At 48.0% G+C, this 26,195-nt stretch overlaps 1 protein-coding gene across 19 annotated transcripts in view; it reads left to right on the top strand.

The window, feature by feature from the left end:
- The window catches only part of PHC2 (polyhomeotic homolog 2), a 110,421-nt gene that overhangs the window by 69,496 nt on the left and 14,730 nt on the right, over positions 1–26,195 (top strand). For 5 of the 19 annotated variants that reach the window (XM_081585716.1, XM_081585718.1, XM_081585714.1 and 2 more), the window contains exons 8-9: positions 12,126–12,538; positions 12,804–12,969. In XM_081585716.1, the coding sequence (XP_081441842.1) occupies positions 12,126–12,538; positions 12,804–12,969 (579 nt within the window). Of the gene's footprint in view, positions 1–11,534; positions 11,868–12,125; positions 12,539–12,803; positions 12,970–16,001; positions 16,105–17,118; positions 17,808–20,494; positions 20,618–20,726; positions 20,917–26,195 lie in introns of those variants that run through there. The other 14 variants (XR_014080912.1, XR_014080916.1, XM_081585720.1 and 11 more) reach the window with 10 other exon arrangements.

The following is a 26,195-nucleotide window of genomic DNA, read 5'->3' on the forward strand; positions in this document are numbered from 1 at the left end:
TCACACTCTCCTATTTCCCATGGACAAGATAAGATGTCAGCCACATGTCTCTCTTTCCCCTCTTACAGTCTTGAGATGTTCTTCAGCTCCAGATTCTGTTTCATGCTTCTTGTCCAGCTTTAAAGAAGGAAGCCATGTTAGTGGAAATAAATGGGACCTTCTTTTTCTTTTTTTTAAGAGGAGAACCTTGTTCACATAAATGCTCCATCATTTAGTTTTCTTTTATTTGGCCTTACTGTGTGTCATGTGGGATCTTAGTTCCCCAACCAGAGATCGAACCCATGCCCCTGTAGTGGGAGTGCAGAGTTAACCACTGTACCGCCAGGGCAATCCCAAATGAGACCTTCTTCACAACGGGTACCGTGATTCTCAGGGTGCCCAATCATAGCTCTTCACCTAGGCAGTGGAGGTTTGGCAGTTACACTATTTTGAAATTCTCTAAGAGTCAGCAAAAAAAAAAAACAGGGGCTAGCCAGAGGCATGTAAGAATCACACAGGGAAATGAGGAAATGAGAAGTTTATTTTCTCATCACTCAACAGACATTTGTTGACTAATATGCGTTGGTTATGTTGCCAGTTCCGGGGGTGCCGAGATAAATAAGACGTGGGCCCTGCCTCCCAGGTGGGCATGGTCTGGAGAGACAGATGAGTACAGCCTGTCGTAGATGTGAGCTCTGAGCCCCGGAGGATCACAGAGGCACCATCTAGCCTGGGGGAGAGGAGCCAAGAAAGGTTTGCCAGTAAGAGTGGCACTCAAGAATAAATCTTGCAGATTAAAAAAGTAATAATCCAGCAGATTACTTATGAGGCAAATTATACGAACAGGATGAATCAGTATTCCCTAGGGCTAGACTCTCCCTGCTGCTAAAATTCTCCCAGTGCTGCCTACTATAGGCAATCTTTAATGAGGAAATCTGCCAACAGCCCTGGAAGCCAGACTAATTAGTCTCAGGAAGAAGACCAAGCTCTTATAGCACAGAAATGTAGTGAAGGACCGTGTGGCCTTGCATTAAAGATAGAGTCACCCTGGTCACATCCCTGAAATAACCACTCCCCCTCTGTCCTCACCCAGACCATTTTACCATCCAGTCTAGCCTGCATTTTTATTTTTCTTGAGAGCCTACTTTATGCTTGTTACTAGATTAACCACAATGATCAAAATGTGATTTCTCACCTAAAGGAAGGTGCAATCAAAAGGAGGGAGATAGATTTTTAAGCAAACCCATTCAGTTTCATAATTGCCATTGTAGGAGTAAGTACGAGGTACGGTGGCCCAGATGGACACCTCTGTGCCAGGCAGGACGGATCAGAGATGCTGTCCCTCCAAGGAAATGGCACTGGGTATTGAAACAAGAGTCATTTCCCCAACAAAGGAGGGGAAGATATTCTAGATAGATGACAGAGGCATAGGTAGAGCCTTGTGATGTGAACCGCTAAGAGTCTGAATTCAAGTCCTTTGTTCACACTCTGGAGGCTTCAAGGATAGAGGTGGTCTCTGCCTCCAGCAGACCCTCAGAGCTGAGGCAGGCAGCTCTCTGCAGAAGCCTAACCGCCCTGTGACTCTGCGCCTTTCTCCCTGTCTGGCATTGCTTTCTCCAGAGACTAGTCTAGCCTCTTCCTTTTATGGAGAAAGAAACTGAGGCTCAGAGGGTAACGTCTTGGGGGGGCAGGGTGTCTTACAATGAGTTGATATCAGCTGAGACTAAAGCAAGGACCCCGAATTAACATTTCGTCTACCTCCTCATGCAACCTACAAACCATAGAGCACTATCTGCGCTTCAAGACTTCCTGAGAACCCCATTTCTACCTGGGTCAAAATGTAACCCCTGCCTAGATCTAAGCTAGCACCCACCCCCCAGATTCTAAGGACCCTTCAATGGAAAGACTAGTTCTTAGGTTTCCTCCTAAGGCTCCTAGGCAACCCTGGGGCCTCAAGAAAACTGGACACAAAGGGGACCAGCACTGGTAAAAACCTCCGATGTGTATTAGACAATACGCTGGGCTTTTTTATGTACCCCACCTCTTCTGCCCTTCAGAAGAACCCCTGTAGATATTTTCATCCATTTTACAGATGAGAAAACCGAAGTTCAGAGTGGTTACCCAAGAACTTACTATAAATATCACTCAAGGTCACATCAGTATTACGTGGCAGAACTGGAAACCGACTCTACGTCTGGCTGAGTCAGACAGTATGCTCTTAATCATCAAGCCAAGTTTGCCTCTTTCAGCTCTTTTGGGGCTTCCTAGGCCTTTCTTATTCCTGACCCAAAGTTCAAAGAGCCTCGTGGTTCTCAGATTGTTCTAGGTTTTACAGAGTCTAGCAGAGGGCTCTCTTCTCTTGAGCCTGATAAAAGGGAAGGCCAGTGAGTTGCAGACCGAGGCCCAGGGCCCCAGCTGTGGCCTGAGACTAACAGTATGTGGCTATAGGCAGTACAGACACCAGTGGTTCCCCAGAACTCTCTGTGGAGCAGCTGTGAGTTGCAGACCACAAAGACTTTCTCCCCAGTGACAGGAATCAGTAGGCTTTGCATTGTTCCTGCCTCCCACTGTCCCCTCCTGTTCTTCCCTTCCCCTCCCACCCCTTCCTCTCCGTGGTTCCACTCCACACCCTCAATAGCCTGAATGGAAGGCAGCGGGGAGGCTTAAGATGCTAACAGATCCTTTCAGGGCCTCTAGAACAAAAAAAATCTGAAATAATCCTCCTGACCTGATGGGGCGGGGGGGGGGGGGTGGGGGGGTGGGGGTGGTGGTGGTGGCCAGGAGCAGCACCTGCCCTGGGCGCGCCACTGTTCCCCAGGCAGGAGGTAACTTCTGGCCTCCTGCCCAGCCAACACACTGTGAATGAATGGCTGGGAGCAGAGTGTGTGTGCATGCATGTGTGTGTGTGTGTGTGTGTGTGTGTGTGTGTGTGTGTAAGAGAGAGAGACTGAGAGAGAGAGGGACTGGGGAGCAGAGTGGCAGGTTTTTGTTTGTTATTGAAGCATTTTTTGAGCTGGCTGGCTGGTTGCCCCCAGGGAAAGTAACCAGTGGAGACTTGTGATGGGGGGCAGTGGGGAGGGGGAGGAGAGCAGAGAGGAATGTGTTCTCTGGGGGCCATTCCCTCCCCAGCAGGCAAATGCTGCAGTCCCAGCTGGGACTGCTCCCACTGACAGCTGTTTGGGGGCAAAGCCCCTCCCCCATGGCAAGCTCCCTGCTGTTCCCGCTCCTGTCACCTTGGCAACGGGCTTCTTTAGGCTCCACAAATAGAAAAGGTCCCTTATGCCCCGCAAAGGGGTGAGTTGGTGGGTGGGGGAGGGGGGAGGGGGCGGAGAGCAGAGCAGAGAGGTTGGGCCTTGCTGCTCAGTGTGATTGGAAGACTGAACCAGGAGGGCAGAAGAGGGGTCCCCATAGGCCTGGCCTCCAGAGGAGACCTGGGGGAGCTGGGTGACAGCTCCTGATAAGAGGCTTGGTTCTCCGAGTCCTCATTCTAGTGGCACCACTCAAGGCCCCTGGACGTACACGCAGGCCCAAAGGTGAGAAGAAAGTGGCTGACCAGGAGGGAGATGCTGTCATAAAAGAGAGCCGTCCCGTCACTGAAAATCCTGGGCGCTTTTCACACAATTGTGCTCCAGATGCCGGGTCTTTGTTCTGTCTCTTCGTCCCTCCTCAGGTCTCTGGAAAGAGAATTCACTGTTGGGAAGGCCTGCCACACAGTGGCTTTGTTTTTACCACAGAGAGGGTTTTGTGTCAGGAAGTGGTGATTCTGTCTGTGAGAAGCTGGACAATGTGACGCGTGCTGATTCCAGGACCCTTGGGTACCATATTCCCCTCCCAAAGCACCTGCCAAACTGTGGGGTAGAAACACACTTTTGCTGAGAAAGTCCAACAGAAACCAAAACATTACAAGAGGTCCTATTTTCTAGCTAGAATCAAGTCACCAACAATTTTGATGTTAAAATCAGGCAACTAATTATGAAGATCATTTCAGTTACCCATTGTAGGACCAGATTGAGATTACTAAGCATCTCCTCCTTGTATTAGGTCAGGGTTGGGAGAAGCCAGCAGATATCAGCAGAGAAGTTTTATATTTGCTGAACATTTCTCACCATGGGTGTACATGTGTGTGTGAGAGAGAGAGAGAAAGAGGAGAGGCAGACTGTGCGCCTTGGAACTGTCGGGCATTCCTTCTTTCCCCGAATCTTTCCCCCTAAGCTCCTCTTATGTTACATCCATGGTTGCTACCAGTAATAATAATAATTACCAGTTAATAAACAACCATGTTCCAGGCACTGTACTAAACGCCTAACCTACATATCTCATTTACTCCTAGCAATAATGATTCATCTCATAAATGAAGAAGGTATGACTCAGAAAAAAATAATTAATTACCATCTCCATAGAGCTTTCCCTCCTTAATTGTTCAATTCAGCTCCACAAATACTCATTTAGCACCTATTATGTGCCAAACTCGATGCCAACCATATGGACATTAGAGTTGAACAAGTATAAATTCTAAGAGGGGCTGTGGAAATTTGAGTCGCGCCTTGAAAACTGAGTACGTTTCCAGAACAGAAGTGAAGGGGATTATCTCAGCTGGCACTGGGAGGCATCTATGCCCAGAGTGGCCACGTGTGCTTGGGACCATCTGTGCATGTAGGTGGGCCCTGCAGCTCTTTCTTTGCTTCTCCCTGGCCCCACTGCCATTAGCTGTGGGGCTCCCAAACTGCTCAGTCCATCCCCCATCGTGTTTGACTCTGACTCTTCTAGCGGACCTTGTCTTTTCTTACATTTCAGATGCCTGCCCCCACCGTCCACAGATGACTTCTCAGTACACATCCAACCCTGTCCCCCACCCCTGCCCCCAGCGATTTCCAGCTATCTGTGGGATCCTCCCACGAGGATGTCACCCTACCAGCATACACATTTTTAAAATTTGGAGATTCATACATCAAACACAAAAGCTGGAAGTCTCCCTCTCCAGAAAGGATCCCCCTTTCCCTGTTCCTGGCTGCTGTCCGCAGTCATCAGGTACTCCTGGACCCAGGCTTACAATCTCAGGACGGTTTTGATTCATTTCCCTTCGGGGAGGCAGTAGTGTTAGAATGGGAAAAGCAGAAGTTTCACAGTGAGACCTGGTTTCAGACCCCAGCTTCATCACTTACTGGTTCTGTGACCAGCATCCAGTTACTTCATCGTTGTAAACTTTGATTTCTTTGTTTATAATACAAAGATGGTTATTTTTATCACATGCTATAAAGATGGATGAGATGAGATGTGTCCAGCACTGAGTAGGCTCACAGTGGATACTCGTTCCCTTTCATTCCTTATTCCCACCCTCCATCACCACCCACTTTCTCACCACATTCTGACCATGTTTTCTCTGTGTCAGCTCCCAGGTTTGCTTAAGGCCCGCTGACCGTATGAGGTTTAACTGACCACCTGACCCTCCTCCCATACCTGCCAGAGTCACCTTCCTCACAGATTTGCTCCTTGCTTGTTTAGAAACCTTCACTGCTTCATTGGGTCGCAGGAGGGATTCAATAATTAGCACATTAATGACTTCTGACCACTGACGCTGGGTGGGAGTTTTCAAGACCCTGGAACCACTGTAATTGCTCAGGGCTTCCCCGCACAGATCCTCCACCTCTCCTCCCCCTAACCCCAACCCCTTTGTGACCAACATGACCTGTGCAGACCTTCCACTTCTTCTCCTGGCATCACACTCCCCCTTCCTCATCCATCCAAGATTACCTCCAAAGTTCTCAACAGCCTCCAACTAACCCTTGAAAGCCTGCCGTCTTAATTTGCACTTGCTGACTGCGCCCTTCACTCGCCCGTCAGCATTTTTCCAGCGTTTATGAGATCCAAGACACCCTGCCTCGTCAAATGAAGTCAATTTTCCCTGAATCTGCTGCATTGTAGGAGTCTCCTGGAAACAACTCTCTCCCCTTGCTCGTAACATGGGAACACTGCCCATTCGCCTCAGAGGGTGCTTGTAAGGAGCAAATGAGACTCAGATTATAAGAATGCTTTGAGAAGTTCAAAGCAATATATACATAGCAGGTAGTATTTTAAGAATAGTTACCGTGTATTGTGCATCTTCTCAGCATGAACAAAGGCAGTGAACCTCTCCTCTTGGTGGTTGAAACATAATCTTCCATTTGATACTAACAGACTACTCTCTGAAGTGTATCACTGTTTGTAGAAGAGGAAATCAAGATTCGGAGAGATTAAACAATTTGTCTTCAGTTGCACAGCCTGTAGGTGGCAGAACCAAGATTCAAACCAGATCTGTCTCTAAAATCCATGCCGTTAGCCACCTCTGCTGTATTTTCATCCATCTACCAAGGGTGGGTAGTTTCCTTTCTAATGCTGCAAGCTGTCTTACAAGAAATCCTGCTCACAGAGGCTGTCTGGTGGTTTTGCCAAGTAGCTGAAGGGCAGGTCTAAAGACATTAGGGCATAGACAGCCCACCACAGCGTGCCCCAGAGGTGGGCAACCCTGTTTTTGTAAACTTGTGTCCTCTGCCAGGGAGATTCCCTCAGGGAATCCCTCAGATTCCCTCCATTTCCCCTCTCACATTGCTCCTAGCCCTAAGCCTGAAAGGACTGCATCTCAGAAAATTTATGTCCCTATTTCTTCAGGTTTTCCTAAAAGGAGCTTCCTTGTCTACTTATGTGTATGTGGGACTCTGACCTCCAGAGTCAGCCTCAATCTCAGTCACTCCCTGAGGCCTGATCATGTGAGGTATCTTTGGAGATGAGCAGCCTCTGAAGGGGGCTGGCATCATTTAGACCCCACCCCCAAAACTGCTTCCTCTCTGGCTGTTCTCACACAGTCACCAGGGGTTCAGCTGCACAGGATGCCCTGTAGGTCCCTGAAAGCACCATGGCATTTAATGCCTCAGGTCTTCCCACGTGCTCTTCCTTTCGTCATCTTCAGAACTCTGAATCATGCTAAACGCTTACTTCCTCCCGGAAGCCTTCTCTGCTTTCCTTTCCAAGCTGAATCTCCTTTCCTGTATTCTCAGTAGTGTGTGCTTGTCTCCTGTCATTAACATTTACTACGTGATGTTGAGGGTATCTGTTTGTCCGCTCTCTTACTAAACTATTCCACTAAACCTGTTATAGGGACCAGGTTTCAGCAGCACCAAACATAGTGCTTGCTCTGTAGTAGGTGCTCAGTGATTTTTGTCAAGAGAACGAACAGTTGAAAGTATCTCTTCATTTAACTCTTTATGCCCTGAAGAGTAGTGGGTAGTAGAAAGTTATGCCATTCCTCTCTTGCAAGCACCCTCCCCTCACTGGTAGTCCATGTAATTCCAAATTCTAGTCAAGTATTGCAGCTCAGAGAAAAATGTGTTTGAGCAAACCTCCAACCTACATCTGGGGTGCTTGCAGCTCCCATGTGTTTTGAGACAAGAATCCCAGCACTTCTGGACAGTGAACTTTTTCCTCCATCCAGGAAGACTTAGGATCAATCAAGATCCATTACTGGTCACAAGTTCTGGCAGTGGATGCAGCAAAGGGGGCGTGTCGGTAAGCCCTCACAGCCAGCCCTCCTGCACAGGGGCCCTTAATCCTCTTGCTGCTAACAACCAACTGTTTGGGGAACGGTGAATTAGTCTCTTCAGATTCTAAGGAGGCTGTCAAGGTTAGAGCACCAGACAGGGAAGAAGAGCTGGCCGGGAGTCTCTCCATTGAGCTGGGCCCTAATGTGGGGAGGCCCTAGGCCTGCCCCTCCTCTGTTCCATAACAGAAAGGGCTGATGAGGCCTTCCGGAGCCGTGGCTGAGGTCCCATGGAACCAAGCTTTTGTTCCCTAGAAGCAGTGAGCCCTCCAGCAGTGGGGGATGGGGGCAGCCAAAAGAGCTCCAAGCGAAAAATGAAGCCCCTGGACTGTAGGAGGAAATAAAGGCCCAGAGAGATTTCTGTGCATTAATATTTCAAAAACTGATAAGCCCCATCTGAGCTGTAGAGAAGAGGGATGCGGCCGCCTCTGGTGTGGTGGCTTCTGTGGGAAGTGCCCACCTTCACCACCCCACGTGGGGAGGAGGTGGGAGCAGGAGGGAGGAGAATCCACTGCCCTCACTATGATCGACAGCAGATAGTTGCTGAGCATCTACAGACGTGTAGATTATTGTACTGGACAGTGTGGAAGGGAAGAGAAACACTAAATATTAGTTAACTAATGCACATCTTATAAGTTAAAAAAAAAGAAACATAAAACAAGTCTTTGACTCAAAAAGCATACAATCTGGCCAGATAGATAGGAAATAAACACACAAAAGCATAAAACGTATTCCAGTTTTAAGATACCACTGATTGTAAAATGCACCATGTTTTTGACTCTAAGAAAAGCACTACCAATTAAACCAGCATCATCAACTGTAATATGCATCCTAATTCAAAAGATGTTAAAATGGTGATGGGGGATAGGAATTTTTAAGCATCGATGAAATACATCTACAAGATAGCACATGTTAAATCACAAATGAATCAAAGAAATCAGCAATAAAAGCAAGAGCATTCAGGACGTTCGAGGGAAAACCCGTAACTGAGGGTCAAGGCAAAGAGACAGAACATGAGCTGAGCCTGGGCCAAAGAAGCTCAGGCCTTACTGAGATCACTGAATCAGAAGGAGGGCATTCTGGAAAATGGGAGCACTGAAGTTGAAGCCAGAAGGGCACAGTGGAGAGGAATGCTGCACAGACAGTGAGCAGAGCAGTTAGGGTGGATGAAGGTAAGGGCAGGCAGGCGGTAAGCAGAGGTTACACAGGAGGAAGGTCTTCAGTAAACCAGAGTGCTGATAAAACCAAAATGGCCTGTGGGGTTATCCCCAACTCATGCCTATTCTGGCTCTGAAGGGGAAGAGTTCTGTGGCACAAACAAGCTGGAGTCCCACCTTGCTGTCATTCATTCATTCATTCATACAGCCACACTGGGCATCTGCTAAATTCGAGGCACTTGGGAGGAAACAAACAAATCCTAAATTCTGCCTATTAAAGCAGATAAGTCATTCACTGAAATAACTATGAGTGTAGTTATCATCGTGACTCCCACTCTAAAGATGATGAGCCAGAGGTCCAGAGGGTCCAGTGATTGCCCAGCCTCCCACTGCTGGTAAGTGGCAGGAAAGGGAGGTTGTGAGGATTTGATTTATGGCACTCTAGACAGTGTGAGACAGGGTACAAACTTCTGTACAGGACACAGTGAACAGTAAAGATTGCTTGGGTCAAAGAAATAATAAAAATTGAAAGGTTGGTTTATGTTGTAAGAAGATCTTGAACACCAGGGGCCTTTAGACAACCACAGACAGAGGAGAGTCCCTGATGGCTTTTAATCAAGGATCAGATCTGTACCCTAGGAAGATTAATTTGTGATCTATCCACAAGGCAGATTATAGAGAGAAGAAACTGGAATCAGGAAGACCAATTAGAAAGTTATTACAACACTTTAAATAAAAGGAATTTGACCCAGCATAATGCTGGAGTTAAATCATGGTCTTTGCTTTTTATTAAACCTTGAAAGGTTAAGGACGTACATTCCCCCTGCCCCAAAATATCCTGGAGTCTTTGATCTATAAACTTCTCTAAGCTTTCATGAGCTTTGTTTCCAGGCTTGACATATAGTAGCATCATCTGTTTCCAAAACAATGGCCTTCCACAAGCAGCACAGGGTTGGAGAGAGTGGGACAGAGAGGAGGTCCAGGGACGAAGGGCAGAGAGGCCAACAGTTGCCTCTCCCAATCTTGGTAGACACATGCATACTGTACTTAACTTAACTGCACTCTTTATGCACTATAGGTCTAGAACCTTCTTCTCTAAACTTCCTTTTTCCACATTATAAATCCTGAATTTTAAACTCTTTTCCTATGATAGCCACACCCCCCCCCCCCCCAATCAGATTGTATGATCATCTAGCCCAAACCTCTTGTCTCACAGATAAAACCCTGAAGTCCTGGGAAGGAAAATGACCTGTCTCGGGCCACACAGCCAGTGGGTGGCAGGACAAACCTCTGACCCTCTTAGCCTCTCTGACCTGCACCATCTCCAGCTCTCAGCTCAAACCGGCAGCCCCTAAATGGACTCTGTTCCCAGGATAGGAATTCATGGTTTGGGGATAAGGGAGAACAAGTTTCACTTGAGTCTTCAGTGATACTTTCCCTCATCTGCAGATCTTTTTGACTGCTAGAGCCTATCCAGGCACTTCATGGCCTCTGCAGTATCTCTTGGGTGTCTTAACAAGGGTCACCTTAAAAATCCCTGATTACTAAGTTTGCCTGATTAACAGTCTTTACCTGATTGTTAAGTTTTGAGCCATTCAGGGTGAAATTAGGAGACAAGGCTCAGGTTGGGGTCAGGGGACAATTTATAATCACCAAATGCCTGCTGGCAATTTCCACTTGGATATTCTACCATCATCTGGAGCCCCACACATTTCTCTCAAAACGTCATTACCATCCATGTTTCTCTATGCCACAGCTCACCATCATCCAAGCTGTAGCCACGGGCCATCCATACTCCCTCATCCTCTGCCTTCAACAGTAGGTCACCAAGGAGCGTTTTGTGTCTCTTTAACACCTCTTGTTTCTGTCCTCTCCTTTCCATTCCTGCTGGCATTCTGCTTGAAATTCCACATGGGCTTGTGATGAGATAGCTGGGAACCTATGTGTAAAAGAGATAAAATTCAAGAAAGAAGGTACCTCTCCTAACTGTGTGTTTGCACCTATGTCGCAGGATCCTTTTTAAATGTTAGCTCAGGACCCAGAATTGGCATTCCCCTCATTGGCTGGGAGCCTGTGGTTGTAAAAATCCACTTGTGAGCTTCCAGCCGTGGTCCTCTGTGCATTTTCACAGCACAGCCTCTCTCTGCTGGCCCTCCAGCTATAAGAGTCTCTGCTGAGGACAGCTTTTAGGCAGGACCAGTCCAACTAGGCAGCCCTCATGCTAAGCTGGCCTGGATGCCACTAGTCAGAGAGTAAGCAAGATGAGAACGCCCAATCTCTGAGCTGAATTTCCTAAACCCCTACTGTCCATAAGGCATGAGCTGGACACTGGAGGGATGATGAGAAAATATAGGAATCCTCATCTCCACGAGCCAGCCTGGCTAAAAACGGAAGAAAGGGCAAGCAGCAAATGGCAACCCCTGAACCCCTGTCCATGACAATACATTTATTTATTCAGCCCTCATCTACTATTAGGTATCATACGAGGTTCTAGATAAAGCCATACGTGATTGTTTTCAATCATCAGGGGTTCATGACCTGTAAGGGAAGATAGCTAAGAAATAGTTCTTATCCATTGCGATACACGTCATTATGGTAGAGATAAGCCCAGGACACTCAGAACCTAAGCTAAGACTGAAATAAGACTTTCAGTGATATTATTGAATATACAAATTAAATGACTGACCGTGACCGTGTGTCAGGCACTGTGCTGTTCACATTATGTCATTTTTCTCTCATTTTATTTGCACAGTTTTTTGTGTTGTTTCTTTCTTTCTTTCATCCTTACAACTTTCTGGGCAAGAGCTATTTTTGTTTCTGGTTTTCAGAGAAGACATCTGAGGCCTCGAGAGGTTAAACAGCTAGCCCAGGGTCCCCCACTTGTAACAGGAGGAAACTGTGGTCCAGCCCAGGCTGCCTCTCGCCAGAGTCTGAGGACTATGTGTGCAGCAGGCCCTCCCTGGAGGGGGCCCAGCCTGAGCAGAGCCAGGAGGGTGACTAACAGCCATCCTTACAGAGCTGGGCTGGGTGATGAGCTGCACCTGTTGCAAACATGGAGCAAAGCAAGTGCAGGGCATGGCGGAGAGAGAGAATGTAGCATCCTCCAGTATCCAGGGTTTCTGTGAACAGCTGGAATGATCCAAGAAGGCTTCACAAAGAAGGTGAGCTTTGCATTGGGCTTTGAGGGCCAGCCAAGGGCCCAGTGTTTCAGCATAGGAAGAAAGCAAGAAAACAGAGAGAGAAAGTCAGGCCCTAGCAATGGCCAGGCTAAGCTCTCGGCAAAGGAGGAAAGAGATGAAAGCAAGAACACTGAGTTTGGAGAGCCTTCTTTATGGGGATGTGGGAGGGGGCGCAGCTGGGGGGACACAGTAGAAGACCAGGCTAAGCCATGCCACCTAACCTGGCCTCTCCCTCTTCAGCCTATGCTCAGCTGCAGCCGCACCAGCTCCTTTCCCAGCCATCCTCAAAGCACCTGCAGCCCCAGTTTGTGATGCAGCAGCAGCAGCCATCACAGCAGCAGCAGCCGCCCCAGCCATCACGGCCGGCGCTCCAAGCCCCGTCCCATCCCCAGCTGGCCTCTGTCCCTCCGAGCCTGGCCCTGCAACCCAGCCCAGAAGCCCATGCCATGCCGCTAGGCCCAGTCCCATCCACCCTGCCCCTCCAGTGCCCTGCTGCCAATCTGCACAAGCCTGGCAGCTCTCAGCAGTGTCCCCCTCCCACACCAGACACTGGGGCTCACAACGGATATCCCGAGGGCCTGGCCCCCACCCCTCAGCGCAGGTTCCAGCACGCCTCGGCTGTCATCTTACAACTACAGCCTGCTTCACCGGTGGTGAGTAAGCCTATCCCAAGGCCCAGGGAACAAAGAGGGAGGACACCGCTCAGGCCATCCCACAGCCCCCATTTGGATGTGTATCTGGGCAGGCTGAGCATCAAAGTCCTTGCTGAGTACTCCAGGAAAGAAAAGGGGCCTCTCCCTACCTTGGGGCTGGCTGAATCTTAATGTCCTTCTCCCCAAGCTCCACAGAAATGGGGGACGCTTCCAGGAATGTAGAAGCAATTCATGAGCAAATCATATGTGTCCTGTCCTTCAACAGCCCCAGCAGTGCACCCCCGATGACTGGAAGGAAGTGATACCTGGGGAGAAGAGTGGGTCGGAGACTCGGTCTGGCCCATCACCACATCAGCAAGCCATCATCACTGCCATGCCAGGTGGCCTGACTGTGCCCAAGAGCCCGAACATCCAGCAGTCCCCAGCTCACGGTATGAAGTGTAGTGGGGCCCCTGGGGGAGGGGAGAGAGTCAGCCCTCCTTGCCACCCACTGGCACATTGCACTTGGACCTCTAGAACGGGAAGGAAACTATAAACCCCAAGTGGCAAGAAAGAAGTTGGGTAGGTGGGATCAGAGAGTGGATTGAGAAGATGAAGCAAGGATAAAGAAAGAGGACCCAGAAGGTATAAAAGGATAGAGAAAGAAAAGAATTGAAAGTTCTAGATGAGGCCGGTCTGTCACTGCTGTCAGATGTATCCACATAGCCATATGCCAGGTTGAGAGTTCACCCAGGGATCCAGTTGTCTCAAACCTCTGCTCTGCTTGGTATGAGAGAGTGTTCTGGAAGTTGGCTATATGACAAGGCGGCTGCATAGCACACAGATGAGGGCAATGCCTAAGGGGAGCTAGCAGGGGATTCATGGAAAGCCTCACTGAAGGAACAGCGACTCTGCTCCAGGCTCCCCCACTGAGCGCTCAGTGGCGGGCAGGCTTCTCTAAGACCTGGGTTTCAGGAGGCTCCACTGATCCCTCTACCCTAACAGGAGAACCATGGTGGTACCTCTGCCCCCACAGCAATCCCCTCACTTTCCTTTTCTTCTCTGCCAGTGTGCAGTCATCTTGGCCCAGATCTCAATGACATTCTGGGCCATGGGCCACCTATAACTCAGGGAGGCAGTTCCATTGTTGGACTAAATGTGCTGGGAGTGGGGGTGGAGAGAACCAAGAGAAAGGGGGATTTGGAAATGGAAGAAAGAGAAATGAGAATAAAAGAACTTTGGGACAAAGTAGTTATAAATGTCCTGTAAGGAATGGAAGAGGGATCAAGGAAGAGAAAAGCAAAGGAAAGCAAAGAAAATTCGAAAAATTAAGAAAGATCAGAGTTCTCTTGGAAAATTGCAATGAAAAGGGGTTCACCATTTTGTAAAGCAGCCCATTCCATTGTGAGATTGCTCTAATTATCAGAAAGTGGCTTTTCAAATTAAGCCAAAATCTATTGTTCTGGAACTCCCACCACTGGCTGTGATTCTGTCTTGTGGACTGTAATGGAGTCCATCTCCTACAGTGTGTGTAGACAGTTATCATGTCTCTTTCTTCTCCCCATTCCCCCCCATTTAAAAAAGAGAGAGAGGAAAAAAAAAAACATCTTCAGGCTAAATATTTGAGATTTATTTCATTTTTTACTTATCACACATCAAGACCTCCCATTTCCACCATGCTGATCATTCTTGTCTAGCCACATTCCACCTTTCCACTAATTCTCTTAAGTGTGATTCGCCCAAATGAAGCACATTAATTCTGAATATAAAAAGATGCTAGTGACCCAAGGTTGGCACCTAGACCTAGCTTTATAAGCCCTCCAAGAGGCAGAGCTCTGCATAGTAGAGAGGAACTAAAATTTGTTGAACACCTACTATGTGCCAAGTTCTGTTTTCCTTTACTCACTCATGATATCCCTGAGAGATGATTACTATTGTCCCCATTATTTAGAGGAGGAAATGTAAGGCTCCAGGTCTCACAGGTAAGAAAGGGCAGCCCCATAATTCTGACTTCAGGGGTAATGCCCTCACCTACCTTCATCAGGACGTTGCACCTATGACCCCATGTTAACTCCCCCAACCCAAGGGAATGATACCCTTAGTTCACGGAGCATTGTGTCTTGTGAATCCCAGAGGGGCTGGGCTTGGTTTTGGTTTCTGTTTTTGTGGTTTCTTTTTACGTGAACTGCTATCGCTTCAGGTCCCCTCCATCTCAAACTTGTACAGTTTATATTGTGAGCCAAAATGTTATTAATTATATCCATTCAGTGGTGTCTTGTGAATTTAGCCCACAGTTCAAGGCACACCAGAAAATGGTAACAGTTAATAGCTAGCATTTAATGAGTCCTCTCTACCAGCTTTACATGCATGTCCTCACTTAATCCTGCCAGTAACTCTCTGAAGCTGGAACCTTTATCATGCCCATTTTCAAGATAAGAAAACTGAGGCACAGAGAGACTAAGTGGCCAGGAATGTTTTATATCTGAATTTTGTCACTCATTCTACTAACTCCTCTGCTTAACTTTGCCATCTGTATATTATATAGCATGTCTTTAACCAATTTGCCTTTAACCAACAGTTGTTGGTTAAAAGTTGTCTTTAACCAACATTCTATCGAAATGTTGAATAGGACCTGACTGAAGACACATGCCCTGTCTGCAGGTTGGTGATAATCAACAGTCTTTGTTCAGTTATTTGTTATCCAACAAGCTCTGGATGAACTGACATTTCCTTTCCTTTCTTCATCTTGTCTATAAAACTCTCAAAATTTTTTTCTGAAATCTAGTCCAAATGATACACATATCACAAAGCACCCTGTTCTTAAGGTTCTATCTCATGGGAAAAGTTAAGTTTTGCACAATGGAAACAACTGTCAAAACCACCCAAGATTTAAATATCCATTCTGTGTTATATGTTTGAATGCCTGCTCTGTGCAAAGCATTGTGAAATGGGAGGTAATCCACAGAGAAAGAAGGTCTGTACCCTACCTTCAAGGAGCTTCAGGTCCTCTGGAAAAGATGAGAAAGGCACAGGAAAAAAATACAGTAAAAGATAAGATATGATAAATGTCATAGAAAGATTATGGGTAAGTGCTTTAAAAGGTAAGAGAGAAAAGTTACTACTGAGTAGAGATTATCTGGGTAGATTGCAGTGGGGGAAGTGGCATTATTCTAGAGCAAAGGTTGGCAAACTACATCCCAAGGGCCAAATTCATCATATCACCAGTATCCCTACAGCCCACAAGCTAATAATATTTTTTTACATTAAAAAAACATTTTTAAGATTCAAAAGAATATTTTGCGATACATGAAAATTATATGAAATCCAAATTTCTGTGTCCACAAATAAAGTTTTATTGGAACACAGCCACATACATTCATGTAGTGTTGTCTGTGGTCGCTTTCCTGATGCAACAGTAGAGGTGAATGGTTGCAATAGAGACCACATGGCCTACAAAGTCCAAAATATTTACTATCTGATCTCTTACTGAAAAAGTTTGCCAGCTACTTTTCTTGAGTCTAGGTAGGACCTGGACATGTGGAGCTGGGCAGACGGCATTCCAGAAGGGACTAGTGAAGTGGATAAAGGTAGGGAGGGAGTAGTGTGGGCATGTTTATAGAACAAAATATAAGTGTAAGAAATGTAAGGACTGAAAGGGGGAGGAAATGTGAATATTAATGAAAGAAGGCATTGAAAAATGGGCGGGGTAGGGGGGAGGGAAAGAAAGAGAGCAAAGTAAACCATCAGGGAATATAAAATAAATGTAAAATGTGGAAACAAAAAGAGATGAGGCCTGAGGGGAAAGAGATGGGGAGATGAATGAATGCTAAGAAAGGTAAGGATATGAGAAAATGTTGGAACTAGAAGTCAAGCATGGAGAAAGAAATTCGAATCATCTATTCAGCATAAAGCTGGGTGTGGGTTGGGGGCTTGTGAAAGTCTCACAAGCTCTAGCGAGTCTACTGAATGAAGGTGCTTCCCCACAATTCAGTTTAAACCAGCGTGGTTTAGGAAAAGAAGTAACATTTACTGGGCTCCAACTGTGTGCCAGGCACTGCAGGCAATTTGTGTAAATGCCCTCAGTTAACCTGCATAGGAAGCCTAAAGAGGCATTATCCCCGTTTATGGAGGTGTAACTGGGTCACTTTGGTCATTAGTTAACCTCTCTGATACTCAGTTCCCAGTGGGGAGGATAATGACTACTTGTGGGGTTATTGTGAACTCTTTAAGTGAGAGGAGAGAGCGCGCATGTAGGGCTTGACACAAATTAAGCACTCAATTAGTGCTAGTCGTTATTCTTCCTGCCTCCGACTTCGCCAGGCGGGAGTCACAGTCCATCACCGCACTGGGGACTTCTGACGGGGCGAGGGCGGAAGTCCGCGCGGCGCGGGGCGGTGCGGCGCCTGCCTCCCAAGACCTCACCCTGACGTCTCTAACAGGCCACCGGCCTCACGGCGCCTTCCCGAGGGCGCCGCGGGGGCGGGGCTGGCGCGGCCGCACAAAGGAAGCGCGCGGCCCGGCTTCCGCGCCGGCGCCCCGCCTCCCGCAGGCCCCGCCCCGCGCGCCCAGGCTCCTCCCCCGCGCCTCGCCCCGCCCCTGGCGGAGGCGGCCGCGGGAGCCCTGCCGGGACGCGCCGCATTGTCTCCGCGGCGGCTGCAGCCCTAGAGCGCCCGCCGCGCGCGCGCGCAATCCGTCGCCGCCCGCGCCCACACCCCCACCCAGGCCTCGCGCCCCTGCCGCCCTTTGTGGACGCCGGCTCGGCCGGTGCGGTCGGATGCGCCGCGGCAGCCCCGGGCTCCGGCTCGGAGGCTCCCGGCGGAGAGGAGGCGGCCCGCCCGGGCCCGGGACCCCGCGCGAGGCGGCGCCCGGCCGAGGGGTTGTGTAGGCCCCGCCCGGCCAGGCCCAGCCGGGCCCTGGACAGGTCAGTGCCCGTGGCGGGGGAGGGGTTCTCGCCCGGAGGGGTCCCGCGGCCCGCGCTCGTCGCACCGGACACCGGGCACCGCCCTCCGGTGCCACTCCCGGCCCGGGCCTACTAGGCTGCCAGGCCGTGCCAGCCCGCGACTCTCGCCCTCCGGGCGCCGGGGAGGTGTCCTGCGCCTCCCCCGCCTCGTCGGGGACCCTGCCTGCCCCTCATTCCCCCGGCAGCCGTTGCGTCACCCTCGGCGTGCCCAACGCTTCCGTTGTGTCCCCGCACGCCCCCACCCCCGCTTCGGTCCTCGGGGACGGCGCTTTCCCGGGGATGGACGGTCCGCTTAGGGACAGGGCTGCTGGCATCCGCTTTACTCTCTGGGTAGGCGACTGCCTATCTTGGAGGGCCTACGACTTCGCTGGAGAGTTTTGTTTTTAATCTAGTCTCACGAGGCTTTTAATTGGATGGAAAGGGACAAGCTGTTCTGTGTCCGTCCTCTCTTCCATTTTTAGAAGAGCGTTTTCTCTCCTTCCCATGCCAAATGAAGGCATATTGTATTGTGTGGGCTCTTTACATTAAAAATCGAGCCCTGTGAGATTCCGTCGTTAAATTGAAGTCCACAGGGAGGGAAGTAATCTGCCCAAGGTCAGGTTGCCAACTAACGGCGACCCTGCAGCGAGAACTCCTCGGCGACTGCTGTATTGCTGGATACCAGTTTGTGCCAGTGACAGCCCCACCGCCACAGTCCTCACCCTCCCTCCCCCAAGGCCGCTTTTGAGACCAGAACAGATTTCACTGACACAGTTTCAGTTCTGATAACTTTCCTTTCCCTTCCTGCTCCATACCTAGAATGTTGACCTTGTTGCCTTGCTGTCTACAGAGACACAGTTTTCTATTCCTTTTCGTGCTTAACAAATCAGTGACAGCTCTCCCCCTTAGATCTCCCATCCCAGATCTTTAATCCCCTTCCATTAGCGTATTGGATCCAGAGGATCCCTTGTTGTGAAATAAGCTACCGACCTAAATCCACCATATGTCCCCAATTTTTCTAGGACAACCCCAATTTAAAATATTCCATCCCATTGTCTTATCAGCTAAATGTTTCAATTTTTGGTTTAGAAAATAGTGTCAATGTAACGGTATCAGGCCCTGCTGTCCTAGCCTTTTCCAGCCATTTGACTCTGGGGCATAACTGGGTAATCCAATTACCATTCACCTGGGATTTTTTTATCCCCCACCCCCACCCCCAGTCAACCCAAACGTTGGAACTGCTAGGATTTCTAGATGAGTCTGAAAATTGCAGGCTAATGAGGCAGGGAAATTCCTTCTTGCTCCTGTATGTCTGCCCCCACCCTCCCCAGTTTTTATTCTGTGTACAGGGCCTCAGACCTGTGGCAGTGTCTGTTGATTTAGGGCTTAAGTTGAGGTCACATGGGATGTAGGGCTTCATATCATTTTGACTCTAGAAGAGAAAGAAACTTACTGTGTTGGTTACAGGGCAAGAGGTTCTATCTCATATCTTAAGAGACCTGCACAGCTAAGTAGTTTTGGTTCCTCTCAGATTTCACACACCTTGTTTGCCCTCCTGACCCATGCGAAGCATTGTCCTAGGCACTGTGGAGAATATAAAAGTGGTTTTCCCCTCTTCGCCCTCAACATCTGGATCTCTGTGTGGAAATAACCACACTTTTGAATCAGCTGATGCCTGTGTGTTTCCCACTGTTTCTGTCCCTGAGTTCCAGTCCCTGCCAGACGGGAACCAGAGCTTCTGGCTCGGCTTCTTCACAAGGGCTGGCTTCTTTCACAGAGGGCCCAGCATATGGGCAGTGGTGCTCGTGTGGCACCTGCCCTTTCCAGGCACTCACCATGGGAGCTCTGCCTCTCAGCCCACCCAGGATCTGTTTCCAGGCTTGTTCATACACATTGGGAAGAAGAGATGCCTTTTTTTCTCTCTCCAGCGTTAATTTCAAGTCCACTTTCTGTTGTTCTTGAGTTGGCTTCTCAGTTGTCCAACTGCATTTTTGTGAGCCGTAGCTCCTGTTTTCATCACCTTCCCCACCCCCCACCCCCCCACACACACCTTTTTAAGCTGTTGTTGTATTGCTAGGTGGCACATAGATGCTTAATGAATATTGGTATTTTTCACGGCCTCCTAGCCCCGTCCACTTCTCTGCCAGTATTTTTCATGGCCTCCTAGCCCCGTCCACTTCTCTGCCAGGTCCTGGCTTAATTTCTAACTTGCCTTTGTCAGGTGCACTCAAGGTATTATTTCCACTGCCCTCAAAGTGAGGAGGAATCTCCAGCTCTTCTTCCTTCTGTGCCTGTAATGATTCTCCTGGCTGTGGGCCTCTTCAGCCCTTGTTCCTCTGCATTGCAGTGGAGGAGAACCTCTTAGGAATGTGTCTCGTGCTTCTCCACACATCCCTCCTCTGACACTGACTTTCTGGTCTAAACTGGTAACCCAGAGACTTCTCTTCCTGCCCCCGAGGCCCCTTCCCCCATCTTTGACCCTGTGCCTGTGCCTTGCTCTGGCTCAGCCCCAGAATCCACTCTTTTCAAACCACATCCTTTTTCCTGCCTTACTCATTTCCTGTCTCAGATACTTTGGATCCCTTGGATCTTTCAGTGGGAGAGAGAATAAGGGGAATAGATAGATAGATGATTTTATAAAACTGAACTGTTCATGCCTCTGGTCTTGCATGCTCTTACTTCAGCATACCCTCTGTAGGTTTTCTTGTTTTCGGGGAAAGAAAACAATTACTATCTCAGAATTAAGAACCTTTCCCTGAGTTTGTGAATGTCTTTTTGTCTCTGTTTTTTCCTGTTGTGATTAAGTCTCTGTCCTCTGGGCTGTGGGCCTCTCTCTAGGCATTCAGTAACTTATTTGCTGAATAAAGTTCACCCCTTTCCTGTCAAAGTCCTTCCCTTTCAGCTCACATTGATAGGTAGGTAAGCCAACATAAAGTTTAAATTGACAAACTAGAAAATAGGATGGTGGTTCCAGTTCTAGTAAGGCTGCTCCATGGAAGTGTGACGTTCACTGAGAGTTTTTACCTCCTCTTGGTTAGTCCCAGATTATATTATTAAAGTTCTCCCAGCTGTGCAGTGCTGTTTACTCTCCAGGCAGATTTGATCCCTTCCTGGAAAAGATTTTGCTCTGAAAAGCTACGTCACATCTACTAGAAAGAAGAGTAAGGAAGCAAGACACCTTCAGAAAAGCATAGTTTCTCTTTTATTCCCTTTCTTTGGTGCCAGTTTTTGCAACTGGAAGATGAAGATGATGATCTTTTCTGTGCTCAGGAGGAATCTCACGAAAGTGGCTGTAGAGATGCTTGGGTGTTTTCCACCCCCTGGAGAAGCAGAGTGAGGACTAGCTGCCTTAGGCAATCTGCTCCCTTGAGGGCTTTTGCCAGTAACGGAAATGACTCTCGGCAGTGTCCTTACTAGCACCTTGTCTGATGGAAATCAAAGCTGGGACTAACCCCTCAAGGTAGAGTGATGAACATATACCGATTTATGTTTTCAGTGTTTTTATGGCCTGCTTTAAACTGCAGTGTGAGTCACCAGTTTAAAAGACTCTGTTTGAATATGTGTTCTGTTAAAAATGTTTCAAGTGGGCCTGTTTAAGATAACTTGAAATGCTTATCCACAGTTCAAATAGATGCAGCTTTCATTTTAAGCATTGACTTATTTAAAAATTTCAGCTTGAATTTAGTTACATCAGAACACAGATATGATACTTGTCTAAAAAAAAAAAAACTCAGAGACAAACCATCTTTAATTCAACTTTATGATGTTTTGGGAATTGTTAGGAAAAGAATCAGCCATTTGTTTATCTAAGACAACAGTCTTACAGACTCAGGGCATTTTCCCCCATTAGTTACAAAAGTAGACTATAATTGACATGGATAAAAAAATTTTTTTTAATAGTTAATCCAGTTATATAATTAAGAATGACTAGTTTTTGAAGATATATACTAAAAAAAATAGCATATGATTTAAATAATAAATTGTTGCTGTGTGATTCATTGCAAAATCATCTAGGCCAGCATACTTAATGGTTTTTTCTTTTTCCTTCCCCTTCCAAATTATTTATAGTTAGTGAAAAGGGATGTGTTTTCCTATACTTTAAATTTCCAAATGATTTTTTTTTTTAGTTCAGTCCAAAAGAAAACATTCTACATCTGCCAAAGAAGTGATTGCTGTTAAACAGGGATTGCCAGTATTCTAAGATAAATCCAGATGTTGAAGAGAGCCCCAGCCTGCCATTGGGATTTCTTTAAAGCAGAAACCTGTGTCTTGGATGATTTTCTTCTTAGCAGTGAAATTTGTCATAGCTTCTCTTACAGATGGCTGTTAGATGCCATGTCATAACCAACTCCTCTGGTAGATTAGGAAGAGCAGGCCTGATGCTGAATATTGGAACTGTTGGCAAGAAAATGAGAGTTCATGACTGCTAGGAGTTATTTTTAAAGCCCTAGTTGCATGGCTATTGTATCTCAAATACTGTATAATTATCTCTAGTTACTGATATCTTTAGCATATTTGAAACCATCCGTATGTGGCCTAAATCCACACTGCTATATTAAGACATTTTAAAACAGCCCAAGCAAATGACACTGTAAATTAAAACAAAATTAATGTGAGCCAAATACTGTATTTTTTTAAAAATCAATTAAGTCCACGTTTCTAGGCCTCCAGTATTAATCTCTTCTGTCAGCTGATTGGTAGCAAAGTAGGGTGATTGAAAACTTAGACGATGGTTATTAAAGGGAGAGGGCAGTGTTTTCTAAGAACAGAAATGATCAAGAAGATTGATTTGCAAGATAAGAATAATCTATCCCATTACAGAGACAAGGACAACCAAGGCTGGCTTTCTCCAGTGCATTCTCTCTCTGACTCGCACCCATTTCTCTAAGAATATTGTTGCTTCTGCAGTTGGTAAACAAAAAAGGAATCATATCCAGCAACATGGTGGCCTTTCCTTGTTATCAGCCTGAAAATAGAGAATTTTCTAAACATTTGTGGTGGTTTTTTTAACTGTTACAAATCCATCTTCCATGATTTTATCTTCAACTTTTTAAAGTAATTTATTTTCACAAGCTAGACTACCTCCTGGCATTATAAGAACCAAGTGGTTCTTTTTTTGCTCCTAAATTCTTTCCTGGTTTCTGGGGTTCCTTTGTGTGATACCCTGAGACTCTTCATGAAATAAATGCATAGGAAGGGAATCGGGCACTTCTCATGTCCTTTGGATTAATGACTGTTGAAGGTGAATTAAGACGTGTGATCTGCCCTCAATGGCAGGTATATTTCCCTTGTGTTAGAGTTAATTGTCAAGGCAGAAGTATGATTTCTTCCTGAAGCCTGAACTCAGGAGTGCCAGGACAGGACCCTGAGTAGGCCAGCGCATCTGAGGAACATGAATGATACCTGAGTTTGGGCCATTGAAAGAACAGCTGTGCTCTGGAGCTGCAAGAGGCCAGGCCCAGTGCACTGAGCCTGGGGCGGCTTCCTGGTCTCTTGAGTCTCAGTGATGGGAGCCCTCCAATGGCAGGTCAGGCCTCTTGCACTGCATTGTAACTGCAGTATCACATGTAATCCTTGCCACAGCCATATGAGACAAAGATAAGCATCCCCTTTTACAGCTGAGGAAACTGAGGCCTACAGTAACTTACCTGGGATAATAAGCTAAGATTTAAGCTTAGGGTCTTTCTGATCCCAAGTCTTAACTGCTGTGTAGCACAGTTTCCAGATGTAATCAGTGCCAAGCATTTTACATATATAAACTCTGATATTCACCGTCAACCAGCAAGACAGGCAGCATGATGGTCATTTATATAGATGGAGACACAGACACAAAGCTGGTACCGAGTGCTTGAAGCTGCCCAGGTGATCAAAGATGGGACCAGAGTGTGAACCCAGGTCTGCCCAGAGCCAGTGCCCTTTCCACTCAGCCATTTTTCCTCTTGTCTCCAGTGATTCCCTTGTTCCTAGCAGAGGGCCTCTCATGTCCATTCCACACCTTTTGCCTTGTGAAATCTCGCAGCATCTGCGAGAGAACTGTGACGTCAGGTATCTGGGAGCCCTTCCTGGGCACTGGAGACTGGAAGACTGGCTCCAGTAAGTGGAGCTCTTGTTGAGAACTCTCCCTGGCTCCCTGCAACCGGAAGTAGTCATCGCACGGTGGTCCTTGGCCGGAGCCGGGCAGCAGTGCTGCAGCTGTGTGGAAATCCCCCCCCCGAGTCCCGGTCCCGAACCGTGTGAGGGCAGCTGGTGGTTCACTCCATTGATTCCTTCCTCCAGAGCTGGGGGTGGCCGCTTGGAAAACATTCAGCTGTTTACAATTCAGCTTATGTCCACTGTAGCTGGGGCCTGTGGGTGAGTCAGAAGGGCCCTGCGCTCCGCCTGTGTCCTAAGAGACAGGCCGAAAGTCAGCTGTATGGTAATGGCCGCAAGGGAGGAGGAGGATCCCTCCTACCAGACTTGATGCTTAAGATCCAGGAAGCCCGTCTGCTCTTGAATCCTCTTAACCCAGACTTAACAGGGTCACTCCTCAGTGACACGGAGGCCCGTCTGAGGCCACCTGGCCCAGCTTCCCTGGCATTGTGCCAGCCAGCTCCCCACAGACACAGGTGAGGACCCCGGGTGTGGGCCTCCTGTGACTCAGCAGAGCGGGCCAAAGGGATCTTCCTGTCACAGTCCTTTCTTCCCTTCTTGGGAGAGGCTCCCAAGAGCAAAAGTGCTCTGAGGGCAGGACAGTGACAGCACCTGTGAGAAAAAGCCACAGCCTGTTGTGTGTCCTGGAGGCAAGGACTTTTTGTGTGTTTGACATCTTGGTCCTTAGCAGAATTGCACAAGCTACAAACATTTGGCCTTGGTGCCTCTTACCTTCTGGGTTCTCAGGGGAACCCAGGGTGGGAAGTGAACTACAATGTTTCCACCTCTAAGAGCTCCTTTTGTGCGTGATTTAGTGGGTGTTGTTGTTTACTTTCTAAGTCACATCCGACTCTTTGCGACCCCAAGGATTGTAGCCCACCAGGCTCCCCTGTACATGGGATTTCCCAGGAAGAATACTGGAGCGGGTTGCCATTTTCTTCTCCAGGGGATCTTCCCAACCTGGGGATCAAACCAGGTCTCCTGCATTGGCAGGTGGTTTTCTTTGCCCCTGAGCCATCAGGGAAGCCCGTTTTAGAATGTAGTCTCTTCATTAGTTGGCACACACTCTTGTCTTCATTCTGAAATGTAGACTTAATTATGCACCCTTTTCCTCCTCTGGAAAATTAAGATGTTAGACCCAGGACCTTCCTAACCCCAGTCCACAGAGGACTAGTGCCCCTGATCCAAAATATCCACTCTTCACCCCATGCCTCCCCCTAGACCTTCTGTCCCTAAATGGGGAGGAAAGCTCTCTGCTTCTCTAAATGTTTCACAGCTAGGTGTGAATGACTGCAAGTGTATATTTGCATTTTAAAGCAGGTTGTTAACCAAATGAATGTCTTTAGTTGACCACTCTGTCAGGGTCCCAGGGTGGAGCCACGATTCCTCCTTCCCTCTCTTTCCCCCTCTCATCCCCCTCCCCCCTCCCCCCACCAACAAATTGGTACTTAATGAGATTTTGTACCTCCCTCACTTTTGGAGCGGCACTAATTTCTTTAGGGGCCCGACTATAATGAGATTGTAAAGGGTGACCACAGCCTTTCCTGAGGGCTCGCTGGGCCCTCAGCTTGCCGCCCCATGTTAGCGCCGGGTGTGCCTGGTCTGCATCTGCTGCTCTCCGCCTGGGATGTGGCTTCCCTGGGTGTCCTTTTGCAAGTGCTCCGCTCAGGGTCTCTCTAGAGCAGGCAGTTGTTTAGGAGCCCTGCTGTCACCCCTCCTGCCCATGGGACTGGCCTGCCAAGCTGAGGCCCAGTGAGCAGGACTTCACAGCCAGGGGCCTGGAGAGAACGCTCTGTGTTGTATAAGTGACCTTGTTTTGCCATTTGTCGAGCAGAATTTGCTGCAGGCAAATGATCCGTGTTATCACCTACTCTGCCTCCTTGAATCCCTCTATTAACTTCATTAGCTTTGTCTTATTACTGCTGCTACCAGGCATGAGTAGTTAGAAGTCTTGTAAATTAAAATACTCCTTTCTCCTCATGTCTGTAGAAAGTAGAAATGGCCACTGGCCAAGCTGAGGGGTACAGGGAGAGGCCCTGCTTGCTTTTCATCTCCTCTGAAGTCAGGTCTTCAAGGCTGCGTATTTTCAGGGCAAATAGAAAGACTTGGTCAGGTCATCTGAAACACCCACAATAAATGTTAGTACTGAACTGTATTTTAGAGTAACTGATGATTTTGGCTGTATCTGTGCTTATAAAGAGCACCATAACTGGTCCCAAAGTGGCCCAGATGGAGCCAAGCTAGGGCCAGCCCAACCTCTGTCCTCACGGGCAGGAGAGCTCAGCCTCTCTGGACCTACCTCCTGGCCCTGGGGGCAAGGCTGTTTCTATAGGCGCCTCCAGCCTCTGCTTCTGGAGGTCATCATGCCTTTCCAAATGCCTGGCGCCAGCATCAGTGTTTCAAAGCGGGCCGGGGAACCCAGAGCTGCAGTCTTTGGAGCCGATTTAATGCTAAATTTCCCTTCCACTGAGGAAATCCCCCCTCTAACAAGAAGAAATGGGCTGAGGAGTAGCTCTTATTCTTCTTCAGAGCCAGGTAGCCAGAAATGCCATTCCTGTAGGCAGACACCAGCCCAGCTGCTCCATCTCAGTCATTACCACCTCAGAAAGT

Source organism: Giraffa tippelskirchi, chromosome 3 (genome assembly GCF_054371585.1).
Source record: "Giraffa tippelskirchi isolate mGirTip1 chromosome 3, T2T-mGirTip1v1.2.pri, whole genome shotgun sequence".
Classification (NCBI taxonomy): Eukaryota; Metazoa; Chordata; class Mammalia; order Artiodactyla; family Giraffidae; genus Giraffa; species Giraffa tippelskirchi.